The sequence below is a fragment of the Platalea leucorodia genome, assembly GCF_965183815.1.
Source record: "Platalea leucorodia genome assembly, chromosome: 3".
NCBI classification, from domain to species: Eukaryota; Metazoa; Chordata; class Aves; order Pelecaniformes; family Threskiornithidae; genus Platalea; species Platalea leucorodia.
In genome coordinates this window covers 59,973,188-59,986,049 of record NC_138825.1, presented here as the reverse complement: position 1 = coordinate 59,986,049, position 12,862 = coordinate 59,973,188, and the positions used below count along the sequence as shown (strand labels likewise).

At 42.1% G+C, this 12,862-nt stretch overlaps 1 protein-coding gene across 8 annotated transcripts in view; it reads right to left on the bottom strand.

Annotated features, from left to right (window-relative positions):
* Positions 1 to 12,862, bottom strand: part of ARID1B (AT-rich interaction domain 1B) — a gene marked incomplete at its 5' end in the record, with an annotated part of 336,354 nt that overhangs the window by 64,842 nt on the left and 258,650 nt on the right. For all 8 annotated transcript variants that reach the window (XM_082307126.1, XM_082307119.1, XM_082307122.1 and 5 more), the window contains one exon: positions 6,080 to 6,259. In XM_082307126.1, the coding sequence (XP_082163252.1) occupies positions 6,080 to 6,259 (180 nt within the window). The remainder of the gene's footprint in view (positions 1 to 6,079; positions 6,260 to 12,862) is intronic.

The following is a 12,862-nucleotide window of genomic DNA, read 5'->3' as shown; positions in this document are numbered from 1 at the left end:
ATGAACCTGATTTTCACATAACCTCAAACATTTTCTGCCTAATATATGCAACGAGATAACAGCAAATACAGAAAAGCACAGCCTCCAGAGAGTTAACAACATAGCACAGAGTACAAAACCACCTTGTGCAGTAAAGAGATATGTGGCATGTAAGAAACCCATTACATAAGCTCAAGGGAGAATCTTATTTTTGTAACTTCATGTTCTCATCCTTCATCTTTCTGCAATTTCAGCAACAGGCTATTCTCACCGGCTTCTTGCTCCTAACCGTTCTGCCTGTTTGTGTCAGAGATGCTTTGGCACGGACCGGTGAGGATGGCTGCTGGGCCTGGAGGAACATTCCCGCTCCCTCCTGCCCTACCCTGCCTTCCTGGGAAGTTCAAAGTTTGGCTATGCCAGCTGAAGGGGCGGTAGCTTACAGCACACCTCCTCTGGGAAAACTAGTTATTACAAGAGTAATCAGCAATAGTACAAAGATGCTAATATAAACAGGTGCCTTATGAAGGACAGCATGAAAACCTGGCTGACCTCAATCTACCTTGTCACTGGAGCAAACTGCTCCGCTAGCAGCAGCTTAACTCATTTGAGCGCCGATTTTCCTATCATATTGAAAGCTCAAGAAAAAGCAAGTGTACAGCATTCGGTGTTACGGAAACAAACCCAAGCAGCATGAGAAAGAGAAAAAAAAGGTAAAGATATGATAGAAAAGTATTTTAGGAAACAGATCACATTACACTACTTCAGTCATCAGTTTTGACTTGTCTTTATTTCCATCTCATCCAGATTAGTGGAAACACGACCCGTTCCCTCCCTGTGGGATGCCGCAGAGCAGAGTTTCCTGACTACTCTTAGATATTCCCACGCTTGTTCAAAGGCAGCAGCCCTTGGACTCTTCCTCTGAACGTGGAGATCAACCACGTCTCTCCTCAGGCCTCAGCTACCAGGCAGAGGAGTCGGTGGCATGCAACTCCCGTTTATATTTAAAATAAATATATTCATCCATCATTTGAATGCACACATAATTAATTCATACGCTCCTGCTGCTGTGCTTTGGCTAATCCTCCCCTCCTCCCCACCCAGTAACTGAGTCACTCTGCTACAAGTTCTGCTCAGCAAGAACATGCGAGACCTACGCTTCCCAAGGAAATGGAGCAACAATTCTCTTCTGTTTTAGAAACCAAGTTTCTGCCTGGGGGTCTTCGCAGAAGGATCCTCAATACGTGGTTCAACAGCGATGAAACGCTTGAGATTCAGCTTTATGCTGACTTCAGACTGCCCTGTCACTTCTCCTCCTCCTCTAGGCTCGGCCGCTGGCAGCTGACTGTTTTCTGTTCAGTGAGCCATCGCCCCTAGCCAGAGTTTTGGTTGCCGAGACATGCTCAAGCCACACTTCTCATCCAACACATGTGACCGCAAACTGAAGGGTTCACTAGTTTCATACTGCTCTGCTTAGCGTTAAAGGTGTAACACACAACTCGATGTTGCTCTGGTTTTCCAGTTGCTTTGTGCAAGGACGACGTAATGCAGCAAGATGGTGTGTATGTGCGCTCAAAGATTACGCGCAGCCAGTTAACACATTTTATGTACAGGCTATTGGTAACGCTGCTTCCCAAAGCGAAGCAAATTCCCTCCGTAGACTAGCAGACCTCATATCCATAATCACTGGGAGCTACTGTCAGTCCAATTTACATAAAGCCAATTTGTTTTGTCAGTTAGGGTCTATAAAGTACGATTCAGCAGTGTGCTTGGAGGAGCAAACACCAATGCTAAATACTATTGCTGTTTTGATGCTATTTTGAATTGGGACAAAAAATCTCTTCTTTCGTGTTTTGGCTTCTCCAGCGTAAGCACAACACAGAAAAAAACAGTGGAATCTTCTCCATAAAAATATGTGGCTCAGTTAAAATAGCTCCTAATCATTCATCTCCAGGGATACATGTCCAAGAGCACAGGGAAGTGGTATCTTTTCAGTAAGGAAAACAAGTTTCAATGTTTTTTTCCATGTTTTTTTTTCCCCTAAGCATTTCCTCAATACCTCAAGTACTAGCTATTCTTATACCTTTCCCAGACCACAAAAAAAAGGCAAAATAAAAGCCAAACAAAATACAAGAGGAATTGCCAGGAATGAGGAGTGCAATCTTATTTCCATGTTTCTCTAATAGATTAGTAATTTGTTGGCAGTGGCTTTGACAGAAAACAGATGGATGCAGCATTAAACACAATGAATGCAGCAGATGCTAGGCCAGCCCACATCAGCTGGACGTGTCAGGCAGCCAAGTCCAAGAGCCCACACTTTTCAAGTGGGTACAAGCCTGGCAACAGCAGCTGTACAATACTGCTGAACAACTCCTCCCCTCCATATCCGAGGGATTTTTGATTCCAACTCCCCCTCGGCAGAGTAGAATTGTACCCAGAGAGACGACATCTCAAATGCATGAGAAAAAACAAAGCAGTAACTGGGATCAGGAGGAAAAAAAAAGTGTAATGAAGATAAAATATAAAAAAGCCTACTAACAACCTGCCAAAGACAGATGTTCATACTTACTGCTGAAACTCTGGTCCACTTTGTCCAGGTTTGCTGAACAAAGTGCTCTGATGTCTTGCCATTTCTAGGCAAGTTGAAAAGAGGGAAACGTGAGAACTACCTGTTAGTTTTGCTCTCTACTTTAGAGACACAGGTCAGATTCACAGTATTAAAAACAGTATCTTAAAATAATTTTATAATTGCTTACATGTGCACTTAACCATCAAGTCTTTCTTGTACAGACGATTTAAATGTATTGTTGTGAATTCCTCTGTAGCTACTTTACCTAGGGGACTTCAGTAGATACAGTCGATATTTAAGTCTCAACTCCCCAGGCTGTTGCATATGTGGGTCTCGATTCTGAGGTCCAGACTCTCAAGATACTTAGGGCATCTCACCCTTAAGATGCTACCACTTTAATTAAAATCTAGGATTAAAATCAGTGGGAGCTAGATAGCAAAGTGCTTTTGTGAAATGAGTCCAACATTAAAGGTTACAAAGCACAAATACTCAATTCATATTACTTCACCACGAACAAAAAGGGGTTTAACTTACTGTCAAGTTCTGGGGTTGTGGTTCAGACATATTCAGTAGTGGCTTCCCTCTTGTTACCCCCAAACAGAACAGTTTTACTGCTGAATTGAGTAGGAAAACTTAGGGAGACGGGGTGCATTTCTGACATGTTTTACTGATCCACAGGAAGTTTTTCTCTGCTCCAGTCTTAAAAGACCCAACCGACTACAGCATCCGACTGCTCTCCAGAGTGCATTTCAGGGACATTTTGCTGTGGCAGCAGTTTGATGCTCGGGTCATAGACCAGAGCTTCATTAGCCCCCGAGCTAGATGTTGTCCAAATACAAACCAAAGAGACTGTTCCTTTCAGTAACAACTTCCATTCTCGCTCTGCTTTTTTTTATTCTTGGAGACAGGAAAATGCTGGGATTTAATACAAAATTAAAACTAATGCTCTGTACTGCATGCTCCTGTGTTGTATCACAGACACACAGAAGTGTGGAGCCAAAGCCATTTTTTATTTTTGTAGGAAATGGTTTCACAGGATTGGACTAGGTCCCCAGTACAGAATTGCTTCCTGGGAAAACATATTCTACTCTTATTATAGATCCAAGTGTCATGTAAACACACGAAAACCAAATAAATCAACCATATGCATGAAATGGATCATTCTGCTCTCAGGAACTGGGGGCTAATTCCTCCAACCCAAACTTACTGGTGTAGTCTTTACTACGGTGAGCAATTCCACTGCAGAGAAAGGACGCTAGCCTTGAGCACCGGTTTTCAGGACAGCACACAGTGCAATCTAGCATTCAGACGAAAAGCTTAATGTCACAGAATGCTTTGACACATCTATAAAAATACAAGTAATCCTGCCAAACTCAGCCTATGCTTAACAATATTCTGGAGGAAGGTCTATGTGAACAAAACATGGAAAACTAATCAGATCCTTGAGAATTATTTTAGTTTAATAATTTAAGAACTCAGTTGCAACCCTGCTAATTTTTAATATATTTGTTATTTGGGCAATAAAAGGCAAATGGAGTAACATTATTATATATTCATCATTGCTGGCACATAATTGTGCTTTGTAAGAGGGTTATGTTAAGAGATGGAATTACAGATTACTTTCATTAAAAATGAAAAATGCTATAAAAAACTTAAATCCAGGTAAATACATGACTTTGAAATATCACCATCTTCATCCCCGGATTTTATTAATGGTCACATTAGCCTGGCGAAAACATAGCATTCTTCTGCTCTATTTGTTACCTGTAGAGCTGAAACTCTGCAGGGCCCTAATTTTATGGTGACCAGTGCACAGGATCACCGGTACTCTCCATGAGCTGGCAGAAGAACACGCTTTTCATCCATCACACTATTCACCAGACCCTTTTGAAATGGCCTGTTAATGACAATGATGCTCATTTTCTTCCTGCCCCTCAAGTTCACTTTTTAATAGCCGTTTCTTCCTGACCGCGACCCATAAAATCATTACATAGGCACTTTCATCTACAGAGGGAGGAAAAGAACTGCTGAACTCAAGCAAAAAAGAAAGTAGTATTCGGCGTGTTACTTAAATGCATTGATTTAGTACAAAAACCTTTCCATTCAATCAGTGTGGATGGCTAATGTTTTACTGCACTTGACACTCACTATTCCCATGGTTCGGAATCTCAGCAGCAGCAGTACAGCTGGAAGTCAGGATAGCACATCATAAATCCACTGGATTTTTACCAGTTAAGCTAGTTGCTCACTGTGCAGATAAAAATAAGCACTTGGACAGCATTTTATGGCCACAAAACGCTTTCCAAATAAAAGAAAAGCACCAGTCAACTGGAGTTAGGTAATTAATCTTCACACATGGCTATAAGGCATTACTAGCCCCATTTTACAGTTAAGGAAAGCGAAGCAGAGAAATGAATCTACTTGCCTAAGTTGAAAGATGGTGTAAAAGGCAGAGCCAAAATTAGAAACTGGGAAATCTTGGCTCGTAGCCCTGCGCTCAGAACACTACAACAAACGCGACCCAGAGATGAAACAGAAAGGAACATTGCGCAGGGCAGCAAGGCTCCCTGCAAACAAACATCAGAACTAGTTCTCAGAAACTCCGGAGACGAAAATAACCACCCTTGCTAGCACGGGCAAGCCACCGAGCCCTTACAGAATTTCCCATCACTGGCTCCAGTCCTTTTTGAGGATTTTAAGCAAGAAAGCAATAGTAGGAAGTGCTGAAATAGAAAAGCTTCTTTATATACCTCTAAAGAAAATACTGCCCGTTATATATTCTGTGGCTTGACTTCAAGTTCATTAAACCCCTAAACAGATGCATACTTTATAAAGGTTATCCATTAAAGGCAAAACAATAGACAAGTTCAAGGTTGTATGCATTGAATGTCCAGGGGCAGAAATTGTGTATTCTATTTTTGTTTTAGTCCTCCAACAATTCTGTCAAACAAGCAAAATAAAAGGAACTGTCTCTCTCAGTCTGAAGGGTTAGTTAAGATTCACAAACCGTATGCATTAGAGCTCAATATTATATTCCCACAGTAGCCACTGTATTATTATGCTCATTAGCAGACTTTAACCCTCACAGTCACTACGCAATTTCAGATTGGCCTTGGGATTCCATCTAAGAAAAGAAGTCCTATTTTGGGATCGGTGTTGTGACCCTTATTCCATGCTTGGTCAAATGCGGCCTTGTCGCAGAGATGACACGCTTGGGCTCCTAAACAATGGCCCTGGCAATGCAACAGATTCATCATTTCCTTGCCCAACTTAAGGTCACTATTTTTATACAGAGAAAGGTGCTAATAACAGAAGCAGCTTCTTCCACAAGGTGCAGCTCCACCTCTGAATGACAGTTTTGTTTGTTTAGTGTTTTGGGGGGAGGGTGGGGGCATGTGTGTGTGTGTTTTTTGGTTGTTCTTTTTTTCTTTTTTAAGAAATCACATACCTACCTATATACATGATATATATATATATATTGTACAAATATATATATATAAAAATTATCATATGTATTACCAGCAAGCATTTTACCTTGTGGTCCATACTGGCTCATCTGAGGCCCATAAGTACCACTTGAATTACTCTGCTGAAAGCTACCGATTCCAGGATGCACCTGGCCTCCAGGTGAGGGGTGTGGTGACATGGAAGGTCCAGTTTGCTGAGGTCCATACTGTGACATTTGGGGGTTCCTCTGTATGCCTGCCATAAAACCTAAAGGGAAAAAAGCGCCAAAACAAAAATTAATATTCAGGTAACTGTTCTTTATTTAAGAAATCTTTGACATAAAAAAAAAAACCCAACCCTTTTTAGTTATTTTCAGACTAAAGATACCCAGAAAACTGCTATTGTTCGTACGAACAGAAACAAATGCATCTCCAATCCAGCAAAGCTATCTCAACAACGAAAACCTGTATACAAGGCTCAAAAACTTTTACTTGTAAAAGAAAGACAGGGCAGTCCTGCTAAGTTACAAATGGCCGCTAATTTTAAAATTAAAACAATCTTTAGGAAAAAAAAATGAAAGGTGATTATCTGCATTACCTAATAAGTAGTAGGGAATTTGCCTGATGACTTACGGTGGGAGTATCATAACTTCCAAAATTATATGTTGCTACCAAAATGCATAACTTCAGCATATAGAAATCCACTGTAAATACTCCTATTGCCCACAAACTCTCAGGATGTAAAATTTCCCTTTATGTGAAGACTACTCATACCAGCCAGAAAAAAAAGTCATTTTGGTGTGTATTTGTGCTCTAGGTCCTTCTTCTGGTCTGTCCCCAGCACATTTGTACTGCATTCTCTCCTTTTTCCCTTTCGTAAATGTGGTAATGAATCCCAATTTAATTTAAGGTTCAAAAGCTGCAGCAAGAGACCTAGTGAAATGATATAAAATCTGGAAGCTTCATATAAAAGAACAGAACTAAGCCTATTAAATGGGAGAAGAAGAGGGTTTTGTGGCAGGGTTTTTTAAGCTTTCATGAACTGGGAAAAATCCTGCAGTCCTGCCCATGAAATGTCTATGCAGGGATTCTGGTTTTCTAGCATTTTACCCTGACGGGTTTTAGTGCTGCTTTCAGCGTTGAAGAGGATGTGCTGAGGAGTCAGCAAGGTCTGATTTCTGGAGGAAATTCGCCTTCTTTTCTCTTCTGCTTGCATATTAAATTTCATCTTCCCGTTTCTCTGAGGCACAAGACGAGCGCAGTGAAGGACAGCGTTTGCTCTGCTGCTACCGGCGGCTCACCCGCGCCCCGTGAGGCGGGGGACACGGCGCGCCGCTGCCCGCCGGGCGAACGTGCACCAGCGAGTCTGCACGTCGGTCCCTCCTGCAGCTGGTTCAGGCACCCGCGCTTTGAGGCCGCGGAGAGCTGAAGCGTTATTTATGAAAGGCGCCTGTTTCCTCTCTCCTCTGTTAATTCTTGTGGCGTGCCTGCGGTGCGAAGCTGCAAGTCAAGAGACACCTCGCCTGGCAGCACTGCTTACGCCTTTCCTTACTTTAGGGAGGGAATAGAAGAAAGGTAAGAGCGAAACCCCCCAGACAGTAAGTGGACAACTGGAAGGGAAGATCAGAAAAAGAAAAAAAAGAGAAATGGAGAGAGAGGGGCAAAGCCAAGTTGCGAAGAGAGACAGAAGCGGGTGACAGGAGGAGAGAGAGATGGCAGAAGGATGACTCTCCCAAAGGGCCGGGGTGTCCTCCCACTGGTTAGCATCAAACGTCACACAGACCGAACGCTCAATGCCTGATTAATGAAGAGAGGTAATTTTTTCTGAGCCACATACAGACACATGATCAAACTCTTAATTGAAAACATTGAGGTGCTATGGCTCCCATGACCAGGCGGCTCAGGGGTCTCTCTGTGGGGACCACAGCCCCAACAAGCACGTCCTGAACTCGAAAGAGTAAGCTTCTCGTCCTAGCGCTGCTGTTACCGACATGGTAGGTGACACTGGGTGAACGACCTTCCCGCCTTTCTGCGGGTCAGCCTCCCTGTTTGTACGCTGGTGACAAAGCGCTGTATGAAAGGGGACAGCATCCGCGTTGCAGAAACGAAAGGTGGTGTGTGCTTTACCAGAGATCAGGCTTTGAGTCCAAACACACGTAAACTGTTTTTGAGCCCTCCAACAAACTTTTGCTATATAGCATACTTATCCATCCACTAAAACCCTGTCAGAGAGACAACAAGCTCAGTGCCGCAGGTCGTAAGGAGAAAAACCAGGAGCTGAGATGATCTTGCACCCCCTTGTGCCCAGTTCTTTCATGCTATGAACAGCTCAACCTGTAATGTGCTAAAACTCATAACAACTGCAAGGTTTGGCAGAATATGCACAGAGTTTTCCTCATCGTTGTGCAAGCCCCAAGACAAGGGATTTGATCACACCTGAACTGCAAAGTCAGAGCCTGGCACCCGCTTTGGAGGAAGCCGGACCACACGCACTGGCACGTGGCATGGCAATAACAGAGGATGAGATGGCGGCTTGAAAACTGCACTGGTTGGAAAACTCCACACTTCTGCAAAGGAAAGCTCATATGACCTTCTCCACCTAGCTTTATCTTGAAACAGATCCCTCGATTTTTAAAATAGTTCCACTCTGCGCACAAATCTTGTTACAAAGCCTATGCCTTCTGCCGACAGTGCTGTAACTAATTTAGAAACCTAATACAATCGTATGTCTGTATGAAATAAATGCTCGCATTCCCGACACACATACACCATATATATCATACTCGTGGGATCCATTTAAATGAAAAATTTTGTACTGGTCACGCTAAGTTTTTTATTATAAAGATAGTAAAGTTACTCCTGTATCTAGTACAGAAGTGAGGGTTTTCTGTTCGCTGTGGGCCTTTTAATCTGTACGAGAGAACTTTCCAAACATTGTGCTAGTGATAAAGGTTTTTCAGCCCAGTTATTATCACAGGCAGTGCTTTTCTTAACACCACAAGGATGGATGACACATTGAAAAGCTATCGTTTGTACGGGTTGTAGTGATTTCCAGTAGTGATGCAGGGGGACTGCTGGTTGTTGAATCTAATGGAGAACATGGACTAATGTCTAATGGAGAACATGGAGAATATCAGTTTTAGCCAGCTCTGCTGTTGTCAGAAGGGCTCCTGAAGGGACTAGAGTAGTAAGTGAAATAAATGTTTCCACTCAAATGACCTCTTCTTCAGGAAACTTCTGCTCATCTGTTTCTGATGCTGTGGAGTGGGTTGCGTGGCTACGTGTACCGTCATAAATAAAACAGGCTGGGACCATTCCCTGGCCTGGAGAGCGGCGTGGCATGCTCGTGTCCATCCAGCTAAACCTTCCCACTCAATCCTGGTAGTCTTATCTGTATGACTCCTGTGCGCAGTCCCTTGTGCTGCCTCATCCGTGCCCTGGGCTGTGGCTCCGGGAGTGCTCACAGGAATCGGTGTAACCCACGCCGTGGGGCACACCAGTAATTCAACAGCAGTGATAACTGCGGGATACTACTCAAACTCATGCTCTGGCCTTAGTTTACAGAGATGTTGATTAACACAAGAACGGAACAGACTCCTTAGCAGCTTTTGACGTGAGGCATGAGTTTCATCACCCCAGAGGGTGTGAGATCCCTCTCAAATGAAGCTGGCTTTGCTGTCTTCTCTTGAGCACGACAGGTAAAGAAGTAAGGAAAAGGAAGCCTGAAATTCAGGAAGAATATCTGTGCCATATTATCTTCTATCACTGTCTGTACGGTACGCTGAAGCATGGCCTTAGAATAGGGCATGCTCCAACCTCCTTCCAGAGAGCAGAGGAGTCATTTCAGCTATAGATGCGACGTGGAGAACAAGGTAAGATCAGGTCCTTACTGTGGTCTGGATTCCATCACAACAAAGAGGAGTCTATCCTCATCTGCCTCCGTGAGCGCCCAGTGAATGTTCAGAGCCCAGTGCATGAGTTTGAAGTGTTTCAAGTATTTGCAGAAAGCTCAGATGTCTTAGAGAGAAAAGGGGTTCCTGGGCAAGACGTTAACATTCTTGCATCATAAAGAGAAAACACCATCAATTTTAGAAATCTTATCAGAAATGAAAGGGAGCAGCTGGCATACATTCATTTTTCCTTATTTACACACATTTTCCCTAGTGTTCAACTTCATTTTATAACCGATACAAAAAGCAATAAATTTTATTTCCAGAAAATTAGATGTAAGATAAAGTTTGCTTTTGTAAAGAAGGGAAGTAGGATTACATTAGAGCTGCACTGGAGCAAAGGCGGTGGAGTGATTAAGCAGCCAGACCGCATTTGACATGTCAACCTCTGTGACAACAAGGTGGGGTTTTTTGTCTTTTAAATAAACTGCTAGGAAACAGCTATGAGTTAAGACTTTAAAAATTGCAATGGCAACATGCTCATCAGTGAACAAATCTACTCCCTTCCCTTAATATTAGTGATAAAAGAGGTACAGATGATGCTTTACTTGCCATCACAACAGGAGATTACTTACCGAAAAAACACTTGAGTGGATTTTGGCAAACTAAGCTATTTCAGGAGCAGCTGAATAAAGTGAGCCTGCCAGAAGCATTCTCTTCCTTTTTAGTTATTTTTATATTACATTTACGTACCTAAAGAGTGGTTGTCTTTATTAAAACCCAATTTAAAGTTGTAGAGTCATCTTTGCATTTTTTTAGTTCTAAATGAAACAGTAGCATACTATTAACAATTAGCACACCGTAAGTATAATAAAATACGTTTGCATGTTCAAATAGAACGTGCATACAAGGTTTAAAAATGGTCAGGTAGCAGCATATTTTTTTTGTTCTTTTTAGTAAAATATAGAGAAAAATAGGAAACAGGTAATGCTTATGACAAAAGTGTTTCTGCCTCTTTGATAAAGGAAAAGACAAAAATGAAGCTTCTGTTGCCCTATACAGTACTAACATCCAGTAATATACATCATATAGCTAATACCATTTAAGATGCCTCTGTAAAAACATTTAAAATCTTGTTTTTCCCTTATGCATACGTATACTCAAAACAGATAAACAACAGTAAATTACTAAAGCTTTGTGAAATTACGCACTAAGGTTGCCTTAATTACATTTGTACGCTGACCAATACAAAATAATCCGTTTGTTGAATACTATCTCCTTAGCACTAACCATGAAAAACATCCACCACGTGCTGGGTGTTGCTGTAAAATCTGAAATGGATTCTTTTGATGTTTTAAAGTCTTGGCTTGAATATGAAAAAACCTTTCTAGGAAAGCAGGAGCCCAAACACGAAGGAAGTGACTGCAAAGTAACAAGTTATTGCGTATCAGCTGATGGACAGCAACTGTCTGCTGGCACACACTTAACCCACGGTCAGTGAGAGGTCTTTTGATTTAGCCAGGAATAGTGCATCGATTTTCATGAATGAATTAAACCTGAAAACATGTGGAAGACTTACTCATTTTAAGCTCAGGAAAACTTTGGAGTTTACAGTGATAGCAGATCATCATTAAATTACACATTTGATAAATAAAAAATGAGGAAAGATACAACTTGCAACGGTACTTTGTTAAAAAGAACTTACGTAAGAAAAAATGCATCAGGCTACCGCTCTTTCTAGAGAGGCATGCTTAGTGACAGAGCACGGGACCAAAACAACTGAGGAGCCCTTCTGCGCAAGGACAAGGAAGGTCCCCTTGTTCCAGGGCAGAGGCTAAAGAAGGAGTTAGACAGGCTTATTACTCTGAAAACGATGGAATGAGAAAAGCAGAAACAGATTGGATGGATTCATTAATCATCAAATAATTAGAGAAAAATAACATAAAATTATCTCCTTACAAATCAGCTCAAAAAAATGAAATATGTGAAAAAGAGATATTTTCCACTACCTATAAAGGAAAAAACTTGTGTGTGTGGAATCACACAAATTTCCAGTGCTTGCTATGTTAGCAAGGCACTGGCCAGTACCCATGAGAAAAAAGAGCAAATGTTTGCACACCCATGACACAGTTTTTGGCAGACTTTCCTTCCTCAGACAGCTGTTTGGGTTGCATTCACTATCTCAGGATTTTCACCAGAGAATACAACAGAATTAAGACGGATCTAAAGCGGCGACTCCCAAATGTAGTTCGTCCATGGGTAAACAACACAGACAGAAGTGGCAGGGTAAAGCTAAACAAACAAAAACCAATATTCTGTGCAGTGGGTATAATAAAATTTGGCAACCTGTTAGCACGGCAGGATGCTCAGGAAGATCCCAGTTGGACTGCGGCTCTCCCTAGCCCACCCCTCTCAGGTGGCAAGGACCGCTCAGGAAGTCTTTCGACTGAACCACAGCTGGGTTTTTACCCAGCTGAACACGTCCACAGTCAGCACCTCAGAGCACTGCGAGGAAACATCCAACAGAATGAGACTCGCACGTTAATGAAATCCTTTAGTAACTGAAAGTGAGTTCGTTACTCTCACATAAGCCTGAGATACCAAGACCCTAAATAAGCGACCAGGTCATCTGCACAGACTGCCGATGGTACCGGAACAAACATCTTCAAATGGTGTGGTCAAACCTGAAGATGAGTGGCTTACAGACTGTAAGGGCTAAGAAAATACTGTCGTACCATTGCTTATGGATGGCCAGCGCTACTTGGCCACAGACTACTTACTGTCACTGGCAAAGAATGGCATGGTACCTCCTAAGGTGCTACCTAAAATATACATTAAAAAGGACACAGTGAGAGAGATTTAGACACTGGAAAAAATCTAAGCTGCCAAAAATGTTATACAAGTCTAAACAAAAAAGAGCAATGAAGAAACTGGGGAAGGTTTGACTGATGTACCAGAATACAACCCAAGTAAGTCAAGTG